Raw genomic sequence first — 22,006 nt, 5'->3', positions numbered from 1 at the left:
AAAAATTTCAACTCCAAAAGAGTTCTATAATTGGATGCAAATATGTATCATTAGTTTTAAATTTGAAACCAAGGATATATTTATACATCTAGCCACATCATCAAACTACTCTAAATGAGATGAATATTTTTGTGTTTTAAATAAACTTTAGGTAGAAGTGATAAAATTTAGATAAATTAAAAAATATCTAGTTTTAAAATATATCTAACATTGAAGTTAAAGTTTTATTTTAATATTGGAACACTTTTCAAAATGCATCTAAGTGCTTGCTTTTTGTATTGAACTAGTGAAAAGATAAATTGGGATTGAAAACAAATCCAGGCACATCACATAGGTTACTTGGTCTGGGGTAACATAACAATAATTAAATTTCAGAAATTAAATTAACCGTTGATGATGGGGGACACCAATCCCAAGACCCTTACTTACTCGCCCTTAACTAGCGTTTCTCTCTCCTTATTATTCTCCCCCATCCTATTTTAATACACTACTTACATTATTCTCTCTTTTACAGAGCTTTGGAAACACACACAAACACAGCTACGCAACAGAAGCCCTAGCCCTTTTACAAGCAAAAAAGGCGGGAGTTTTTGAATATTTTCATCTTTTCCTCGTCAGGTACATACTTGATACTACTCCTATTTTGTGATTTCATATCCACATCGGGTACTACAAACCCTAGCTCTTTTTCTCTTATTATTATTATTATTATTATTATTATTATTATTATTATTATTATTATTATTATTATTATTATTATTATTATTATTATTATTATTATTATTAAAATTATTATTATTATTATTATTATTATTATTGTTATTATTATTATTATTATTATTATTATTGTTTTTTTATTTATTATACATAAATAACGATTTTCTTGTGTTTGATTGTTTGTAGAGATAGATAGATAGATAGAGAGAGAGAGAGCGCGCGAGAGAGAGATGGTGATAAAGCAGGGAGATGATGTTGAAGGCCGTTTCGATAAGGTTTATAAACGGCGTCGTAAGGAGATCGTTAATAAAGATCTACCTCAACAACAAAAAGAGGGGACTCAAACGTCCGGAGATGATACCAAACGTCGTCGTTTGGAGGTTCAACAAAAGGAGATGCTTCCTCAACTAAAAGTTGTTTCCAAGGGTAAAAAAGGAATTATTACCGAGGTGAAGAAAATCGATGATACTGAACCATGTCGTTTGAAAGATCAAGGCGGTGTTGATAGTGAGGGTTTTGTTCAAGAAAATCAAAACGAAGATGTTGATTTAGGTATTGATGACGTGGATTTAGGTAAAATAAGTGATTTTGCTGAAGAACAGAATGATAAAATTGGTGTTAGTGATGAAATTGATGTCGGTGATGATGCCGAGGTTACGAAAGAGAAGGGGGAGAAAGTGAAGAGAGGAGGATGTAAGCAAATGGAAGTAGTGAATTTTGATGAAATTCAATTAAGGAGGAGTGTGAGGGAGAGGAAACCGGTTATGAAGACTGCTTTCCACGAAGAGCTTGATGAATTTTTCCCCGAATATGATGGTTTGCGAAAGAGGCATAAGAAGACTGTATCTAATAAGGACGGTGAGGAAACTAGCAAGCCGAGGATTAGTTCTAGGACTACGAAAGGGAAAAGCGTGACTTATGCAGAGATTAAGAAACGTCCGCTCATGGATGAGAATGTAATTTTTCGCATTGTTATAGTGATTGTTGATGTTATTCTGTTAATGCTAGTAAGGTTTACTAGGTTTTGCTTTTGAATTTGATAAATGTTTATTGTTGGTGTTTATGTTAATAGGGGAATTTAATATCGGTAATGTGTCACCAATGCCAGAGAAACGACAAAGGCCGGGTTGTTGTTTGTGGAAACTGTAAACGGAAGCGATATTGTGTGCCCTGCATGACCACATGGTATATATCTTTCTTGATTATTTTATTTTTTTAGTTGTTCTTCATGTTTTTGATTTTCATTTGTTTCTATATGAGGACATGAGTCGGTCTATTCAAATTCTTGATCATATATTTTTTTAAGGAAAGTTCGTAGCTGTTGTAGCTGAACGTAGTTTGACTGGTTGAGCTCACTCTTTTCTACTTGTGTGTCTATACGTAGGTACCCTAAAATGACTGAAGATGATTTTGCCAGAATGTGCCCTGTTTGTCAAGTTAACTGTAACTGCAAAAGTTGCTTGCGGTTGGAAGTACGGAAAGAGGTTGGTATCTTTGGTTTTCAGTACTTCAAGTAGTTATTTTACTGATGTTTTCATCTGTTGTAAGCCTCACACAACTCGTTACTAATAATTTATTTGCAGGATAAGAAAAAGTTTGATTTGAAGTTCACTGAGGACGAACAAATTCAATACTCCAAGTATATTATTCCGATGCTTCTCCCGTTCCTGAAACAATTTAATAAGGAACAAATGGCGGAAAAGCAAGTAGAGGCTGACATTCAAGGTATGTTGCACGGTTCCGTATATTCAGGGGTTTTAATATTCTTATGAAGGCTCAGTCCAGTCTGTATATCTAATAAAGAAATGTTACTATATTTGTTCATTGCCTTGCATGAGTTCAGGTGACAAACCTGTTCGACTTTAATGATTTTAGTAAGTGTTTTTATCTGGGAAACTGACATGGTATATGTTCGTATATTCCAATTCTTCTTTTTTTTTTCCTGTGTTTTCTTTAGTACTTCTTCTTACCTTATAATCTGCCTGGACAACATCAACACTTACGTCTTACTTCTTCTTCTCTATTCTTATTTCCTGTATTTAGATTTCTTATCAAACTAAAGTTAAACATGACTAAAAATGGAGATTGTTTGACGAATGAGGGAAAATTTTGATTTTAACAGTTCTTTTGGTTTGCCCAGGGTTACCTTTATTAGAGTTTGAAGTAAAAAAGGCAAAGTGTGGGATGGATGAGCGTATATATTGGTAGGTTTACAAAATCATCTGTTCTTACCATGAAGCTTCATTCCATTTCCCTAACCTTTTTTAAAAGTTCTCTTTTGTGAATGTTTATTGCAGCGACAATTGTAAAACATCCATTGCTGATTTTCACAGAAGCTGTTCAAGTTGTGGATATGATTTTTGCCTTATATGTTGTAAGGAGTTCCGTGATGGTTGCCTGCAAGGGTCTCAAGAGGAAGTAAATGTAGAATTTAGGGACCCAGGGTCCGATTACATGCATGGTGAAGGTGATCCAGAGCCTAGAACGCTCAGATCAAGATCAGGGCCAGGTGAGTTGGCCGAAAAGCTCACATCAAGATCAGGGTCAAGTGAGTTGGCTGAAACTAGCAGTGACTCCCAGTGGAAGCCCCATAAAAGTGGTAGGATCCCTTGCCCACCAAAAACTTTTGGTGGTTGTGGTGAAGGCATTTTAGAACTAAAATGTTTACTTAAGAGTGATCATGTTTCCAAATTGCTGGCCCAAGCTGAAGAAATATCAGATAAATACAAACTCTTCCCCAATTCCTTTGAACAACAGTGCTCCTGTTCTAATTCAGTTTCCGAAAGTGGAAGCAGTAAAATGAAGTTATTGAAAGCGGCATCTCGGGAGGATTCTAGTGACAACTATTTGTACTGTCCAAATGCTGTAGCACTCCAAGCCGAGGACTTGAGTCATTTTCAGTACCATTGGCTCAAAGGTGAACCTGTTATTGTCAATAATGTGCTTGATCTAACATGTGGATTGAGTTGGGAACCAATGGTCATGTGGCGTGCATTCCGTCAGATTAAAAACCTGAATCATTCCACACTACTGGATGTGGTTGCCATTGATTGTTTAAGTTGGTGCGAGGTAAGCTGGTTTCTCCTTTTTTGTTCACCATTTTCTTATCATATCTGGCTGAATAGGTTTTTTTGCTATCCTCTAGAAATATCTGGCAGATGCATCTGATAGTACATTTTTTATTTTATTATGTTAATTCTGAAGTTTCTAACAGAAGTCTAGACCGTAGCAGTTAATCAAGGAAACAACAAATTTAAAAAACAGCATAGGATGCTCATTGCACCGGTGTAGTTTAATTGTTAATTCTTATAGGTATTATCATATCAAAATATCTCAAAAAATATTATTTAACCTTGTATTTGAATTTTGAACAAGTAAAGGACCCTGTGATGTCACTGCGGATGCAAGATTTTTTTTTTCTTTTCCATAGTAAATAGTTAATTGTGAAGCTCTGTCTTGTTTATGTGTAGTGTTGTATGAAGCAGGGGTGCGGCACCCCCCTGAAGAACTTCGTACTAAATACTTCGGGGGGTGCGGGTGCGTTCGGGGGTGCGGCTGGATAAGCACGGGGTGCGCCACCCGGCCTGTCCCCATATTTTGTCTATCAGATTCGTCGGGGTGCAGGAAGGGGGTGCGGGAAGGGCAGAGACCGTAATTTTTTTCGTTGACTTTATTAAAAGCAAATATACGACTTTACTTAATCATTCCGATCGTTCACCGTCGGTGCCGTTCCGTTGTTCGCCGCCGCTGTTCGTCGTTTCTATACTTACAATCGTATCTTCTCTTTATCTAGTCTTCGATTTATGTTTGGAGATCTACATATGAGTTTTACTATCTATCATTTTGGACTTGATTTGGGTGAAGTTTGTGTATATCGTATGTATATACTTGATATGGGCTTGGGTTATTTGACTGTTGAAAAGAAAGAAACGACCTGTTGTCTGTCGTTTTTAGTTAATAGTATATATAATTATCATTTTTACTTTCTTTAATTGTAATAGTTAATTAATTTCCTTATCAATTATTATTTATATTCTACAATTTGTTAAGTGCTGAGCATGTGCTAGTTTGTTTTATATTTTATGCACAGCAGCCAACTAGCCGCAATGAGCAAACTCACTGACGATTTTTATTTGACTACTTTGCTTACTTTGTTTAATTAAAATGCTACTCCTGTATTATATATTATATATTATATATTATATATTATATATTATATATTATATATTATATATTATATATTATATATTATATATTATATATTATATATTATATATTATATATTATATATTATATATTATATATTATATATTATATATTATATATTATATAATATATATATATATATTATTATATATATTTTTAATATTTTTTAATATTTGCCGTATCCCCCGCACCCGAATCCCCATATTTTTAAAATTGGTGACTCCCGTATCCCCGCACTCCCGCACCCGGGCTTCCTAGGTAGTGTTTGATAAAATTTTTATGATATCAACTTCTATGCATTTTTTGGATAATTGTGGTTGGTAATTTGTCACCCACATAAAACCTAAGTCTTCCAATCGATAATTAGGCCAAAGAATGGTATAATGACACTTTATAGGAGTTCAGTTATCGAAATTGCAGATATAAAAAGTTCAGACATATTCCCAGCATTTTAGGATATAGAGTCCTTGTTCTCTTGTAGTTGGTAAAAGTGTGGTTATGTACTTATGTGTGTTTCACTAAAAAGTGACAATTTATTAGAAAGAAAATAAAAGACATAATTCAGGTCAGATGTTGGAGGTAGAGAAAGAAAAAGATGAATTAGCGGAGTTTATCTTGATGAAGAGGAGAGTTAAATTGTGCTAAAGAATTAGCACGCTCTAATCTTTGAAAACATCAGTTTTTTTTTAACATATTTTTGTTATGAACACGAGATGTTCCTTGACCCCTGTAGATTGCATTAATTTTTGCGTGAGCTGTTTTTTTATTTTTACTCTAGTAATTGTTAATTAAAATTTTATCATGTTTTAGAATGTGCATATGTTTGAGTATAATAATATTGAGCCATTATGCTCTTCTGGTGAAGCCTGCACTTTGCATTACAACATTTGTCTTATGCATACATGATGCCTTTGCTCTGCGGTGCCCGTTGTGCGTCTAACAACTCGTTTACTGTAATGAATTGCACAGGCCCAACGAAGAAGCTGCACGTGTATGCTAGACGTAACAAAAGGAACCAGGCCAGGGGTAATTTTGTCAAGGGCAGTACGGTCAATTAACGTGAAAAGAAATAATAATAAAGATAAAAAGAAATGTAAAAAAGAGAGGGATCGAGGAGGGGGGTTAAAAGGAGGAAAGGGGGATCTAATTAGGGTTATGTGATTACTGAGTAAAAGTTAAGATAGAGAGGAGAGCACTGGGTCTCTCGAAAAGCCCAGGGTTGTAATCAAATACGTATTAGTGAGTTGTGTGCTTGTTTGCTTAAGTCAGTATCCTATAGTATTTGGATTCTCATTCGAGTTGTGACTGGCGTTTGTAGTAAACGAAGTTTTTTGTTAATTCTCGTTCTTCAATTTTGCTAGTGTGTTCTTTACAAGTGGTATCAGAGCGAATACGATCCATGGCACCTGCAACACCTACAGTGAGTCAGCGAGTTGAAGAGCTCGAAGATGTGATAGGAAATTTGGATTCCAAGCTCACAGATCTGGTATCGATGGCGGTGGAAAAGGCTGTGGTGTCGATGAAACAGTCGTTGGGGGAGTTGATGGTACAAGGACAGGCGGAAGTGGCTCGGAAGCAAAGTGTAGAACTCGATTCTGTGGTGACCCGTTTAGAAGGGCGGATATCGCGAGCCAGAGAACAACATGAGAAGATGCTGTTTGCCATGAAAAATGATCAGGATAATTTTCAGGCAGAGGTACGCACTACTCTCTCTAGTTTTCACACACAGAACCCAGGGGATCAGAAAGGTTTGAAGCTAGTGTGAATAAGACGGAAACTCCGTTGAGAATGGGAGGACTTAGTCCACACAAAGGGATTGAAGGTGGGTATGTGATGGGAAGCCCAATGATGGGGAGTGGAAATTATGGTGGAGGGGGCTCTGGTAGGGGGCCAGGGTCATGGAGGTTTAGGAAGTTGGATATGCCTTTATTTGATGGTGAAGACCCAGATGGGTGGATCGTGAGAGTTGAACGGTATTTTGATTTTTACAAATTGACAGAAGAGGAGAGATTGGATGGGGTAGTGGTGGCACTTGAAGGAGACGCCCTTAAATGGTACCTATGGGAGAATAAGAGAAGACCAATAAGGAGGTGGGATGATTTAAAGGGGGTAATGCTCAGGCAATTCAGGTCATCCCAAGGTGGGTCGCTCTATGAACAGTGGTTAGCCACTGTGCAGACTACCACTGTCGCAGAATATCGTCGTAAATTTATTGAAACTGCGTCTCCTTTAGAAAGAATATCAGAAGAAATATTGCTTGGTCAATTTTTAAATGGGTTGAAGGATGAAGTTAAGGCGGAGGTGCGGTTGTTGGGGCCAATGAGCTTAGAACAAGCAATGGATATGGCTCTAAAAGTAGAAGAAAAAAATAAGGCAGTGAATTGGCGAAAGTTTGGCGTAGGACCAGTCAAGGTAGGATCATACACATACTCAGCCAAGGGTTTCACACCTTCAACAGCTGCTAGTACGTACAGCTCACAGTCTAGCCCCACGTCAATCAAAAGCTGGGCAACAGGATCAGGAGAATCCCAGGCATCGGTGAACTTGTCTAAATACTCACGAGCAAGCGCAGGAAGAGGGGGAGGTGAAGTGAGAAGGCTGTCGGAGAAGGAATTGCAAGAAAAAAGGTCGAAGGGACTATGTTTTCGTTGCGATGATAAGTGGTCGATTGGCCACCGTTGCAAGAAAAGGGAATTAAGTGTATTGCTTATGGAGGATGATGAAGATGAGGACACAGACGAAGCAGGCAGTGAGCCTCCACCATCTCCTACCGAAGAAACTGTTCTCGAGGTACCACTGCAAACTGAAGTTTCTCTGAACTCTGTTATCGGGTTGTCAAACCCCAAGACAATGAAGTGAAAAGGTCTGTTAGGGGCTTGTGAAGTTATTGTCATGATCGATCCCGGCGCGACACACAATTTTGTGTCGCTCGATAAAGTACGGGAGTTAAATCTGGCCGTGACGAATTCTGGAGGATTTGGTGTGGCCGTGGGAAATGGTGAAGCTATTAAGGGCAGTGGTGTGTGTGAGGAGGTGTTGTTGCAGCTAGATGGCGGAGTGGTTATACAGGAGGATTTTTTGCCATTATCTTTAGGTACGTCGGATGTAATATTGGGTGTACAATGGCTAGAGAAATTGGGGAATGTAATGACCAACTGGAAATCCCAAATGCAGTTTGAAGTAGGGAATAACATGGTGACCTTGATGGGTGACCCGTCCTTAGTGAGGTCTCGAATCTCTTTAAAAGCCATGATAAGGACCATTCAAAAAGAGAAGCAAGGGTACTTGGTTGAGGTGAATAAGCTGGTAACACTCGAAAATGGAGGAAAAGGAGCTACTGAACCAGAGGTACCAGCCTTCCTGGCACCTGTTATCCAACAATTTGGGGAAGTATTTACGGAGAAAACTGGGCTGCCACCCTCACGGGGACATGAGCACACAATACGACTTAAAGAAGGCAGTAATCCAGTAGGTGTGAGGCCATATAGGTACCCGCAAAGTCAGAAGGACGAGATAGAGAAGATGATACAAGAAATGCTGCAAGCGGGTATTATCAAACCATCAACCAGTCCTTTCTCGAGTCCAGTGTTGTTGGTGAAGAAGCGGGATGGATCTTGGCGATTCTGTGTCGACTATCGGGCATTAAACAAAGAGACCATTCCCGATAAATACCCGATTCCAATTATTGACGAACTCTTGGATGAGTTACATGGGTCCAAGGTGTTCTCAAAGCTCGATTTAAAAGCAGGCTATCATCAAATCTTGGTAAGGCAGGAAGACACGCATAAAACTGCGTTTCAGACTCATGATGGGCATTATGAGTTCCTAGTAATGCCATTCGGCTTAATGAATGCCCCGACTACTTTCCAATCCTTAATGAATGACCCCTTTCGGCCATATTTACGGAGATTTGTCCTTGTGTTTTTTGACGACATCCTCGTATACAGCAAAACAGAATATGAGCACCGAGGTCATTTACAACAGGTTTTACAAATTCTGCAGGACAGCAAACTCGTGGCTAATTTCAAAAAATGTGCATTTGGTCGTGACAGGGTCGCTTATCTGGGACATGTCATATCTAGTCAAGGGGTTGCCGTGGATAATGACAAAATACAAGCTGTTCTGGAATGGGAAATACCTAGGAATTTAAAAGAGTTGAGGGGCTTCCTGGGGTTGACAGGGTATTACAGAAAATACATCTCAGGGTATGCACAAATAACAGGCCCGTTAACAGCCCAACTAAGAAAAGATTCATTTCGTTGGACAGAAGAAGCAACTATGGCGTTCAATCGTTTAAAGGAGGCAATGACCCATCCTCCTGTCTTAGCAATGCCGGACTTCACCAAGTTGTTTGTGGTCGAAACAGACGCATCTGGTTTTGGATTAGGGGCAGTTCTAATGCAAGATAGCCGCCCCATTGCTTTTTACAGCAAGCTGCTAGGTCCGCGAGCTTTGAATAAATCGATATACGAAAAGGAACTAATGGCAATTTGCCTGGCCATCCAAAAGTGGAAGTATTATTTGTTAGGGAGACACTTCATTGTCCGTACGGATCAACAATCTCTTCGACACATAATGCAACAAAGGGAGGTATGTGGGGACTATCAGAAATGGGTGAGCAAACTTATTGGATATTCTTTCGAAGTGCAGTTTAAGCCAGGTAGGGTTAATCAAGCAGCAGACGCCTTATCTCGTAAATCGGTGGGACAGCTAGAACTGGGTGCTATTCTTTCCATACCAATGATTGATTGGAAGAATGTTCGAGATGAAGTGGAGAAAGACCCCTTGTTGCAACAGATCAGGAACGACTTGCAATCTCAGGTTAAAGAACATGTGGGTTTCACCTTGGAGGAAGGGAGGTTGCTATACAAAGGGCGTATGGTTATACCCCGTACTTCCAGCTGTAAGTCTCTGATTCTAAACGAATATCACAGCTCTCCGATTGGTGGTCACTCCGGAGATGTTAAAACATACCTTCGCATAGCAGCTGATTGGTATTGGTCAGGTATGAGGAAGGATGTCTCGCGTTTTGTACAGGGCTGCCAAGTGTGTCAACAAAACAAGATGTCTCAACAATCACCAACAGGGCTTCTCCAGCCCTTACCCATTCCTTCCCAAGTTTGGGATGATCTGTCAATGGATTTTATCGAGGGTTTACCATTGTTTAAAGGTGTTGATAGTATACTGGTCGTTGTCGACCGCTTTTCCAAATATGCACACTTTATTGGCATTCAACATCCCTTCACAGTGGCGGAGGCGTTTGTGCGGGAAGTGGTCCGTTTACATGGATTTCCAGCCTCGATTATCTCGGATAGAGACAAAGTGTTTATCAGTAACTTTTGGCAAGAACTATTTAAGCTCCAGGGAACTAATCTGAAGCGAAGCACTGCATACCATCCGCAAAGTGATGGCCAAACCGAAATTGTCAACAAAACCCTGGAAACGTATCTTCGTTGCTTCGTGGGGGAACATCCCAAGGGTTGGGCTAAATGGCTTCCATGGGCCGAATTTTCTTATAATTCTGCTCCTCACATGTCATCTAGACATACACCTCTCAAAATATTGTATGGCCGAGACCCACCTTCGATTTTGAAATATGGCAGGGGCAGACTCTAGTGGGCAGCATAGAAGAAACATTACTGGAACGCGATGCTATTCTTGATGAGTTACGTATAAACTTGCTTCGAGCTCAACAGAAAATGAAGATTAATGCTGACAAGAAACGAAGGGATGACAGCTTTGAGGTGGGGGAAATGGTCTTCCTGAAATTACAACCATACAGGCAACGCTCTCTTGCTAGGAAACCATTTGAAAAATTGGCTGCACGGTTCTATGGGCCCTTTGAGGTGCTTCAACGCGTTGGACAGGTAGCTTACAAGCTGAAACTACCCCCTTCTAGCAGAATCCACCCCGTCTTCCATGTATCCCAACTTCGGCGAGCAATTGGGTCTGTTGTCTGCAACCCCACTATTCCAGAACAGCTTACCACTGAGCTTGAACTTGTGGTGGAACCAGAAGAAGTACTGGAGGTTCGACGTATTGGCAACGAACAGTCTGAGCACTTGGAGGTTTTGCTTAAGTGGAAAAATCTACCAGTATATGAAGCTACTTGGGAAGAGGTACCAGCAATCTCCAACCGTTTTCCTAACTTCCACCTTGAGGACAAGGTGCTCATTTGGGGGCGAGGTAATGTAATGAATTGCACAGGCCCAACGAAGAAGCTGCACGTGTATGCTAGACGTAACAAAAGGAACCAGGCCAGGGGTAATTTTGTCAAGGGCAGTACGGTCAATTAACGTGAAAAGAAATAATAATAAAGATAAAAAGAAATGTAAAAAAGAGAGGGATCGAGGAGGGGGGTTAAAAGGAGGAAAGGGGTATCTAATTAGGGTTATGTGATTACTGAGTAAAAGTTAAGATAGAGAGGAGAGCACTGGGTCTCTTGAAAAGCCCAGGGTTGTAATCAAATACGTATTAGTGAGTTGTGTGCTTGTTTGCTTAAGTCAGTATCCTATAGTATTTGGATTCTCATTCGAGTTGTGACTGGCGTTTGTAGTAAACGAAGTTTTTTGTTAATTCTCGTTCTTCAATTTTGCTAGTGTGTTCTTTACATTTACCTCCTTCGACTCTTTGATCAAGTCACTACATAATATAAATGAATATTTGTAGTAGTCTAGTATGAGTGCATGAAACCTATTTTTTTTTCTTTTTGACTTCAAAAGAATGTAAGAATGGATGGTAAGGGTAACAGTTTTGTAAGTTCAATTTCTTTTTCTAGGTATACATGTAATTTTCTGAGACTATTATATCTCTTCAATCCTTGTAATCATACAATGCCATTGGCATATTTATAGTTGTGAAGTAAATATGGGTGAAATGTAGCTGCAGTTAAGCTCTGATTTAAATGTTGTGAAACTTTTGCTTCCTCTAGTTGTTTTTGCAGATATCTTTCTGTAGCTTCTTTTGTGTTTTTAAGGGTGAGAGCATCTAATCATCAAACTTGTGAAATGAATTTGTCACTTGTTCTTTTCAAGTGCAGGTCGATATCAGTGCACGGAGATTTTTTATTGGTTATAGGGAAGGTCAACTTGATAAATATGATTGGCCTGAAATTTTGAAACTGAAAGATTGGCCCCCTTCCAGCTTATTTGAGGAACATTTGCCACGCCATGGCGTGGAGTTCCTCAGTTGTTTGCCCTTTAAGGAATATACGAATCCACGAAGTGGCTATTTGAACCTCGCTGTGAAGTTGCCAGCCAAGTCATTAAAGCCTGATATGGGGCCGAAGACGTATATTGCTTATGGGATTGCACAGGAGCTCGGCCGCGGCGATTCTGTGACAAAGCTACATTGTGACATGTCTGATGCGGTACGCTTGTATTAAGTAATATTATTTTTAGCTTATTGTAATGTTAACATTGCTATTAGATTGTATAAAGTAAGCTTTTGTTTGAGCGGAAGCATTACAGCAGGATGTTCACAACTTATCCGTTGGATGTTATTATCTGGTTATAATCCATGTCCTCGTTTTTGTTCTTATTTTTTTGGTCTAATTGAACATTAAACAGGTAAATGTGCTGACACATGTTCATGAAGTATCTTTTACGCCGGCTCAGCAGGAAAAAATTGAGAAGTTGAAGAAAAAACAAGTTGCCCGGGATGAAAGGGAAATATTTGGACAACTGGCAGTGAACCGTAAGGTTGAGAAACAGGAAGACAGAGTTGGTGAAATGACAGGCGTGTTGAATGGACAATTTAATAAGAAAGTGTCAATTTCTGAGGAGGGGCAGGGGGATGTTAGTGAAAATGGCAACGAGGAGAACGAGGGAGATGGTAATATTAGGAACCAAAGCCTCGTGAACGATGAAGATGTTAATGTGGAGAAGAGCGGGAAACCGGATGGATGTGCAAGGAACTGCGGTTGTGGATCTTTGGATAACAGTGTAGAGAAGAGTGGAGAATCTGATGGATGTGCAAGGAATAATGGTTTTGGATCTTTGGATAACAGTGTAGAGGGGATGGAACATCCAGAGGGTGGTGCTCTATGGGATATCTTTAGGAGGCAAGATACTCCTAAACTGGAAGAATATATAAGGAAATACTACAGAGAATTCAGGCACATTTATTGCCGTCCTTTAGATCAGGTAAATCTGGTGCCTTGATTACCTTTTCAAGTACCACAATAAATTTTATGAAGTTTACGACAATGATCCGCTGTCATGTCTAAAATGCAGCAATATTTTTTATTTTAACCTATGATGACATTTACTTGGTATGTTATTGTGGTTATGTATTGTTAAACTTGTGTTCTACATAAACGGGAAAACAAACTAGATTACAATGTTCACTTCATTCTTTTTGAAGCTAATGTAACTAATAATTGACCATCCAGAAGAAAGCCTGAAAGATTTTGTTTCAAGAGCATCTTCCTAATTATTATGCTTTATCTGGTCTTGGTGCATATAAGAGTTATTCAAATGAGATACAAGTGCTAGTCTTATGTATTATGTATATATATTGTTCTGTTTTTTATTTTGGTTGAAGTTTCTTGTAAAGTTTAATAATTGCCGATGCTTGTAACACAGGTAGTTCACCCCATCCATGACCAGACAATTTACTTGACTACGGAGCATAAAAGAAGACTGAAGGAGGAATATGGTTAGATTGAAATACATATAACGGTAAACTTTTAAATGTATGTGTGTATGAGTATAATTCATGTTTTTGTGTTGTTTAGGAATAGAACCATGGACATTTGTGCAAAAGTTAGGGGATGCAGTATTTATACCAGTTGGATGTCCGCATCAAGTTAGAAATATAAAGGTAAGTTACTTTCATTCCTGTATGTTTTATTTTACAAAATTGCAAGTACCCTTTTGATGCACTGGGGATTAATGTAAGTACCACTAGGTATGCCATAGGTAGTCTAACTGGGTTGGGATCAATGGAAAATTAGTTGTGATAATCATCATGTTCAGGAAAGATCATGTTTTTCTTTTATTTGTTTTCCATGTGAGGTTGGTTAAACCATAGCTTACTAATTGTATTCTTTTAATCATTACAATCTTTGTGAATTTTAAAATGTATGTTTTAAAGAATTGTGATATATTTATTAAGGGGTAATTTAATGACTCATACATGTATCAGATCTTTATAATTTGTAACTGTTTTTTTTTGTATATTCCTAGGGAATGATTTTTCTTCCAAACAGGAAATTTGTTATCTTGTTAGAATATTTGTGTTCTCAGTGGGCATGTTATGGTTACCAAACAGGAAGTGTCCCTTGTCCTATCATTAGATGAGTTTGAACTCAAAGATTTATGTAGATTATCATTATACTATTCATGGCTGTTTGGTTGAAGAAATTACTCGGCCATGGACAGAGTCAAAAGTTGACAGTTACTGGGATCAAATAAAGATTACTGGCTGATGTCAAAGGCTGTGATGACAAAGATCAGCACAAGAATTGAACTGTCTTAAACTGCTACTTGACCTGATATTGTCATTCCATTTAGTGTTGTAAGACAATTGTACTCTCTTTAAGTGTTTAAATAGTGCTGGAAATGACACCCCGTACGATGAAATGGTTTTTGTTTAGATGGAATGGAATTGCTCGTATGTCATTGTAGTAGAGTTGTGTGGGTGTTGTTTGACAGAAAAAATGATGGGAAGTAAAGGAAAAGAGTAAGTACGGCTGTGTATATGTTTAATGGAAGTGGCTGTTCAAATATTAGGATTGGCGAAGGGTACTAAATGTGCAGGCCCAAAAAACTGTATTGTTAAGAGCCCAACACTTGTACTTATTTAAAGTTATAAGTTACTTTTTAATGTTTGAAACACGCAAGACAAATTAGCTAATATCATTTACATGTCCGATCACTTTATAAGTCTCAAAATAAATAGCAAGCTTATAAAAATACAGAAGTTACAATAGTTGTGATAGTAATCATGTATATTATTAGCTAAAGTTATGTATTGTGGTTGATGTTCTTGAAAATGATGTAACAAGTATCCATTTCCATATATTTTAATATATATATATATATAATTGTTACTGTTGTTATATAATCAAAATAAGACCCTTTTTGGCCTCATCTTGCCTCCCGTCACGAATATCGGTGGCGATAGTTGTTTTTGAGGGAAAGAATTATATGGATAAGAAGTTAGTGTTGCTACTGGGTTTCAAACTTCTGTTCCAACACTGGTTGCTAAGGTTTTGGGATAAGAAGGGATTGTTGCTTGTGAGTTGCCAACTTCTGTTACTAAAGCGTTCTAAAGCTAAGATTTGGGATGGAAGTGCAAATAACCTTGTATAGATTATGTAACTACTGTGAACTTCATACATTATATTCCTCATGTATTAGTATTATTAAATATGTATTACTATTATTAAATGTAATAGCTATTGGACTCGGGAAATTCTAGGGTTCACTAATTATCAGAAAAGTACACAGTTTCCCTCGTATATTTACTAGGAAATATTTTAGATAAATTCAGATACAGCATAGAGAGAGAGAATAAATATTTGGGATGTGGAAGTGTATGATTTTGTGGCGATGTTTGTGTAGTACACTTGCTAAATATTATTACTTCAGAATACAAGCACTGTTGTCATGTCGCAGTCAACACAGCAGAATAAGTTGAAGTCCGACTAATAGTTTCTTCCGTACCCGGATCCGATCTGACCCGGTACCCGCCCCGAGTCCGACCCGGTTTCCGACCCAATTAAGTAAAAATTAGGTTATGTGTGTTAACACTTGCGCGTTCTTAGATCCACACAAGAAAAAAGAGAGAGACAAGAACAGCAGTGATAAAAAGTCATCTCCTTTCTCCTTTCTTCGATCTAGCGACGACACTATTCAGAGCTTCTCCGATCTCCGATTTCCGGTAAGTTTTTTCTCCTTTCTCGTGTTTATATGTGTTTATATACACGTATATAAACATTCCCAGCCGAGTCGCAGACTTATATTTCCAAAAAATCAAGTTTTTATCTATTTATAAATATATTTGATGATTTTTTTTTTTGTGTTTTTTTAAAATAATAAACTGAAAAAAATACCTTTAGTTTTTATGATTTTTTCTGGTTTCTTTTATTTGATTTTAGTTTTTAAATATCAAGTAATATTTTCTGAATCATTTTAAATTTTCTTTTATTTGATTTTACTTTTTAAATATCAAGTAATATTTTTTTGCATCACTTCAAAAATTTCATTTTTGTATTGCTTTTATTTTTATTAATTATAATTGTATATCAAATTTTGGGAATCAAATTATACATTTTACGGTAAACACGAATACACATTACACATGTTGCAGTAAACATCAAATCATTAATTTTACAGTATCATTCATTACACATAAATGCACTGCACTTCATTAATCCATTTGCTTAATGTTGCTCTAGAACCCCATTTGCATTTGTACTTGCAACTGCCACTAAGTTTAATATTTGTTTTTTTGCCGAAAATAAACTGATGGAGATAGAAACTGAAAGTAGCCGAAGAGAGTTGGCTAAAGACCCGAAAAAAAGCAAGACCAAATATTCGGGATGGAAGACCAAATGATTCGGGATGGAAGTATGCATATTATTCTTTTCCGGAGACCAATAAAGATGTTGTGAAATGTATTCTTTGTGGGAATTCAAATCATGGTGGGATTAATCTATATAAACAACACTTGATTGGTGGCCATCCATATATAGTTAAATGTCCTAAAACAACCAAAGAGATTGCCAAAGAAATGAGTTATTACATGGGGAGTAAGAAGAAGAGAAGCAGGAAGAATACGCAGCACCAGCAGATTGAAGAAAACACTGATGATGATGTTCAAGAAATACCCTCGACAGCCTCCAATATGGTTCAAAGTTCAAAGTCTTGTGCCGGCACCAAAGGCAAGGCTGCTGGCCAGCCTTTTAACTTCAAAATTCCAGCAGCAAGTACTAAATCTGCTATATCAATGAAGTAAACTAAGACCCCCGAACATGTTGTTGAAGAGAGGCACATCGAGGAAGCAAGTCAAACCACTTTGGAAAATCGCGAGAACTCTGGAAGAGAAAGCAAAAGTCCATATGCATATTGCAAATTTTTTCTATGAATGTGGTATTCCTTCCAATGTCTCAAACTTTAGGAGTTATGAGGTGATGGTTGAGTCCATTGGCCAATATAGACCGGGTTTGAAACCTCCAACATATCATGAATTGAGGGTGCCTTTACTTAAAAAAAACAAAGGAAGAAACAGAAAAATTGAAGGAGAAGCATGAGACTGAGAAGGCTCGAAGAGGTATGGCTCGAAGAGGTATGGCTGCACTCTTCTGTCCGATGGGTGGACAGATAGATGAGGATGGAGTCTCATTAACTTCCTTGCCAACAGTCCTGAAGGCACTTTCTTCTTGGGTTCAGTTAATGCTTCAAGCGAATCACATGATGCACAAATGTTGGGCAACTTGCTTGAAAGCAAGATAAAGTAAATTGGTGAGAAAAATGTTGTGCAAGTTGTGACGGACGATGGGGCAAACTACAAGCTAGCCGGTCAAATCTTGGAAATCAGGATGCCTACTTTATTTTGGCAAAAATCCAGCATTTAAGATGCACTACATTTATCTATAGGCATGGGCGTGTTTAAGATGCTACGAGGGAGAAGACTAATGGGAGGGACCTAATCAGGACTGGAGCTACGAGGTTTTCCCCTACATTTCTTACATCAGATAGTTTGCAATAAAAAAAGAGGAACCATTGCGTTTCTTGTTTTGTGGGTCGTACTGGACCATGTCAAAGTTATCAAAATCAGAAAATGGAAGAAAAGTTTGTGACACTGTTTTCTCTTCCGTCTTTTGGAGTAATGTTAGAGATTGTGTAGATGCATCACTGCCACTTCTTCAAGTGTTGCGCATTGCTGATGGTGATGAAAGGCCTACTTTGGCTGAAATTGCAGCTGCTATTGATTATGCAAAAGCCGAAGTCAAGAAGAAATTTGGAAGTGGAAAAATGGCAATCCCGGAACAAAGTGGTGAAAATCATTGATGATTGTTGGAGCAGTCAAATGAGAAAATTATTACATGGAGCTTCTTTGTTTCTTAATCCCGGGAGATACCTTGATCTTCGACTATGCCTCACGACTTAGAGAAGACTTCAATGATGTGCTTGAGAAGATGGTCCTGGATTATACAAGGAACAAAATAAGTAATTACGCGGATGCCTATAAAAATACTCTGGAAGGCTTTGTAAAGGTTTTGTAAGGGAGATGACAATTGAGCATAGAGAGTCAAAAAGTCCTCGTAAGTTCATTTCAAAACTTTGTGATCTGAATTTCATTAAAATAAGAATGTTTATTTTGTGTTATTCTTGTTAATATATTAGTTGATTGGTAGGATGCATATGAAGGCCGTGCAATTGAGCTTCAATCATTTGCTAGGCGTATTGTTGATTTGTGTGGATCATCTTCCGGTTGTGAACGCAATTGGAGTACATTTGAGTTTGTAAGTGCCTCCTCTCTTTTAAAGTTTTTATTGCCAATTTACAACTATTTTTATTATTGTTGGCCTAACTACATTTAATTAATGTAGATACATTCGAAGAAGAGGAATAGGTTGGGGCACATTTGAATGACTTGGTGTATGCCTAATACAACCGGAAGATTGATTCAAGATTCAAAAAGAGACTGAGCTAGGAAAGAAATTTGATCCACTTGTATTTGAGGACTTCGAATGGGGTAATGAGTTTGAGGACTTCGAATGGGGTAATGAGTGGGTTGACATTGAGGATAGGTTTTGGGAAGCGGTGGATATAGCTTCGGGTGCATCCGAATCACTTGAAGGACATAATTTTTCGAGGAGAGCTAGAGGTGGTTCCACTCTAGGCTATATGCGATGGAACAGTAGTTCGACACAAGATCGGATTGATAAGGAAGGGGAAGATGAAGATGAAGACAATATTCTTTTCGATGATGAAGAAGTGGAAGATGATTATGGTGTCCCACATGAGGAAAATACTCGAGGAGGAGATGGAGAGGGGGATGGAGATGATTCCGAGATGGATGATTATGATGCTATTGTGTTTATTTAGTTGATTTGATTTTTTAGTTATGTTTTTATTTGATTAGAGATGTTTGACTTTGGATATTTGAACTTATTATCTATTAGTTTTTATTTGAACTATAATTTTGAAGTATGTTTACTTACATTATATATTATAATTACTCTAAATAGGATACTGTCGACTATTTACGACTAGTCGGGCGACTTGTCGACTAGTCAATTCCACGGTACTCGGGCTCGACTTGTCGACTTAACAACCATTATACAAGTAAGGCGTGGAGTATATAATTCATCAAACCAACCTCTCTCTCTCCTTGTTACGTAGAATAGATGTCCATAAAACTAGATAAAAGGAAACAAATCTCTCTGTTATTCTACTACTATAGTCAAGACTATTCCTGATAATGTACGAATCTAATATTCGTATTAGGAAATACACATAATCAGTTACAACAATTAATTCGGGAATAATGATGTATAATAGATACACATTACTTTATTAAAATTATTGACATTAGCTTTGAACTTGTCCTTTTGCAGATTGCCATTGTTAAGCTCTATATTCTGATTACAGTGATCTTAAAGCCATTTTCCAGATTTGCATTACTGTATAATATATATATCCAGAGGGACATGCCGATGAATGCATATATTCTCTTTACATTCTAATTTCAATGGTTGACTTAATATTGTGTTATTGTCCTCTGTAGTCTTGTATAAAGGTTGCGCTGGACTTTGTTTCACCTGAAAACATTCATGAATGTGTCCGATTGGCAGAGGATTTCCGTACTCTTCCGCAAAATCACAGAGCCAAGGAAGACAAGTTGGAAGTATGTTATACAAGGAAACCCTAAATGTTGTTTTTAACGTTTTTATAATTTAATCATGAATCTTTTTTTGTAAAATATATAATGTAGTTACACCCCACAAACACATTAAAAATATTATATATTTGATTTTTTACAAATAGCTTTGTAAGTACGTTTTTGGTGAAACAGGTGAAGAAAATTTCCCTCTATGCAATGGAAAATGCAGTAAAGGACCTCGGAAAGAAAACAGGTGATTCTTATATTGTTATATTATATTCCTTTAACCTTTTATACTGGTTTTGCGAGTCTCCAGGTCATCTGCTCTGTCAGCCAAGTGTTTGATATTTGATTTTTAATATGTTGACAAATTCAGTTATTGGTTTTGTGTTTTAGAGGGTCTTTCTTAAATAGCTTTGTAATTGTATTTCTTAAATCAGGGAACTGAAAACCAGAAGCCATGAATGGCTCACAAGAAGAAAAGACAGAACAGTAAGTTTTTGTTGTATTTTTACCTTGTACCTTCTGGTTGTACGGGCCTTCTAATTGGCCTTGAAAGTGCTTTTTGATTTTGATTTTTTAGTTCACAAATCTTATTGTTAGATGTAGTAGTCCCTTGGGGTATCTGTATAAAAAAGCATTGTAATTATGTTTTAATTTAAATCAACGAGGAAATGAAGGAAGAATCTGAGTACAGCTCATGAAGGAATTGCACATCTTCTGTCCTGGATTACTGTGACTATGTGAGATAATCTGCTACAACCGACTAAGCGTGAAGTATAATATGACCATTATTTCTTTTTTGGTATATACAGACCAAAACGTAGAGACGATTAGATTATTTAATTTATTTATTAGTATGTAATTATTAGTATGTAGGTATAGTAAATACTACTCACCTAATTTGGTTGGTCTGTTTTTCAGGAATGAGGAAGTTCTGTGAGCTACTTTGAGTATCCTTGATTTTGCTTATCAGCTGTGAACGTTTGGTGGATAAACTTTTGGTTTAAAAAGCGAACATTTTTGCAATTGTCAACCCAACTCATGGTGTACTTCAGATTTGGTATGTAATTATTGATTGTATGTAAAATGTTGGACTGATTACAATTACAACTTCTGCGATATAGTACTTACTAAATGTGCCTACGATTTCCATTTTTTTTAAAATTATTTTTTGGTATTCTATTACATGTTCTTAAGACTTGGTGATATTGTTGCTCATGTTCAGTAGCGGTCTTATCAAGTAAAAGTCATTTTTAATCAACTTTGAAATGTGCATTATAAATTTTGTAGACCGTTCTCTTGGCAACAAAAACTTTAACGTAAGAGGACATTTTGTTATTTTTGTAATGCAAATTGTTGATTACTTTATAATTTCGGGCATATGTTTTTTCCTTTAGATATGTGTTATAGGAATCGGTAAAAAATTGCTAATAAATTGTTCAAAAATTGTTAAAAAATATTTGTCTTATTTGACCATTTTTTAATAAATTATTGATAAATTATCTAATTTACGAAATCTGCTTATGCACAATTTGAACTGAACGTGCATCACTCGTGAGAAGAAGCTCTATGAGCTCTTTTACTCGCTTAAGACGGAGATAACTTGAAATCAATCATAAATAAGAAATTGATTCTTTGGCCTAAGTTGAAATTAAATATAAATCAATGACTGATTTTGAAGTAAGCGCTGGTTTATAAATGAATTATAAATTAAGAAGGCTTTGATTTTTCCTTCGCTGTTACTTCCCATATGCTTCCTTAAAAAGGTTTTCTCTTCTCTTGTAGTAAGATTTTAGAGTAATTGGCAGTTTCTAACCTATTTTTATTTTCATTTTTGCGATTTGGGTCTATATTATTTTCTCTGTCAACTTACACCCCATAAAATTGATTTCGCTTCTATCTGCACCCCATTGACGACTTTCCATCCATGTTGACCGTTAACTTAAACGAAATCGGGGGCATTTCAGTAAATTACTAATTAAATCAGAAGAAAATAAGAGTATTTGGCAATTTGTAACCCATTTCTTTGGGCGTTTTTCAATTCAGTTTTATATTATGTTTCCTTGCAAGTTGCACCTTTAACTTTGAATTTCGCTTTGTTTTGCACCCCTGACCGTTTTTAACTTTCATATCAGTGTTAAAATCAAAAATTTCTGGTTTCCAAGAACAAATCGCCGGATCCTTAGATTTCCCAGTCCAAACCAACAAATAAATACATTAATCGATTGTAAATAGGGCTGAG

At 37.1% G+C, this 22,006-nt stretch overlaps 1 protein-coding gene across 7 annotated transcripts; it reads left to right on the top strand.

Moving 5' to 3' along the window:
• Positions 1-410: 410 nt before the first annotated feature.
• Positions 411-20,944, top strand: LOC141670759 (lysine-specific demethylase JMJ27-like). 7 transcript variants are annotated; one of them, XR_012554719.1, is made up of 17 exons: positions 416-618; positions 904-1,673; positions 1,790-1,902; positions 2,102-2,201; positions 2,301-2,442; positions 2,858-2,921; positions 3,015-3,786; positions 5,893-5,949; positions 11,963-12,292; positions 12,492-13,067; positions 13,509-13,581; positions 13,661-13,746; positions 19,666-19,785; positions 19,954-20,014; positions 20,202-20,253; positions 20,442-20,504; positions 20,686-20,944. XR_012554719.1 is itself a non-coding variant. In XM_074476744.1 (16 exons), exons 2-15 carry the CDS (start codon positions 948-950, stop codon positions 20,207-20,209), a joined length of 3,228 nt encoding a protein of 1,075 aa, XP_074332845.1. In that variant the 5' UTR covers positions 417-618; positions 904-947; the 3' UTR covers positions 20,210-20,253; positions 20,686-20,944. The 7 variants fall into 7 exon arrangements, 4 of the variants coding, with proteins under 4 accessions (XP_074332846.1, XP_074332848.1, XP_074332845.1 ...); XR_012554720.1 differs by having other exon boundaries at positions 20,442-20,566; XR_012554721.1 differs by lacking the exons at positions 19,666-19,785; positions 19,954-20,014; positions 20,202-20,253; positions 20,442-20,504; positions 20,686-20,944 and adding exons at positions 14,112-15,810; positions 16,408-18,196; positions 18,290-18,397; positions 18,485-18,515 and having other exon boundaries at positions 411-618.
• The last annotated feature ends 1,062 nt before the right edge of the window (positions 20,945-22,006 follow it).

This window comes from Apium graveolens, chromosome 7, assembly GCF_009905375.1.
Source record: "Apium graveolens cultivar Ventura chromosome 7, ASM990537v1, whole genome shotgun sequence".
Classification (NCBI taxonomy): domain Eukaryota; kingdom Viridiplantae; phylum Streptophyta; class Magnoliopsida; order Apiales; family Apiaceae; genus Apium; species Apium graveolens.
Note: the sequence above shows the minus strand (reverse complement) of the source record. Positions and strands in the feature narration are given on the sequence as shown.

What these genes read in the sequence shown, in the direction of transcription:
- LOC141670759 (XM_074476744.1), top strand. Translation starts at nt 948, where the DNA reads ATGGTGATAAAGCAGGGAGATGATGTTGAAGGCCGTTTCGATAAGGTT. An exon ending in AGTAGAGGCTGACATTCAAG is followed by an intron (nt 2,443 to 2,857) that starts GTATGTTGCACG and finishes TGGTTTGCCCAG; the next exon opens with GGTTACCTTTATTAGAGTTT. An exon ending in ATTGTGACATGTCTGATGCG is followed by an intron (nt 12,293 to 12,491) that starts GTACGCTTGTAT and finishes AACATTAAACAG; the next exon opens with GTAAATGTGCTGACACATGT.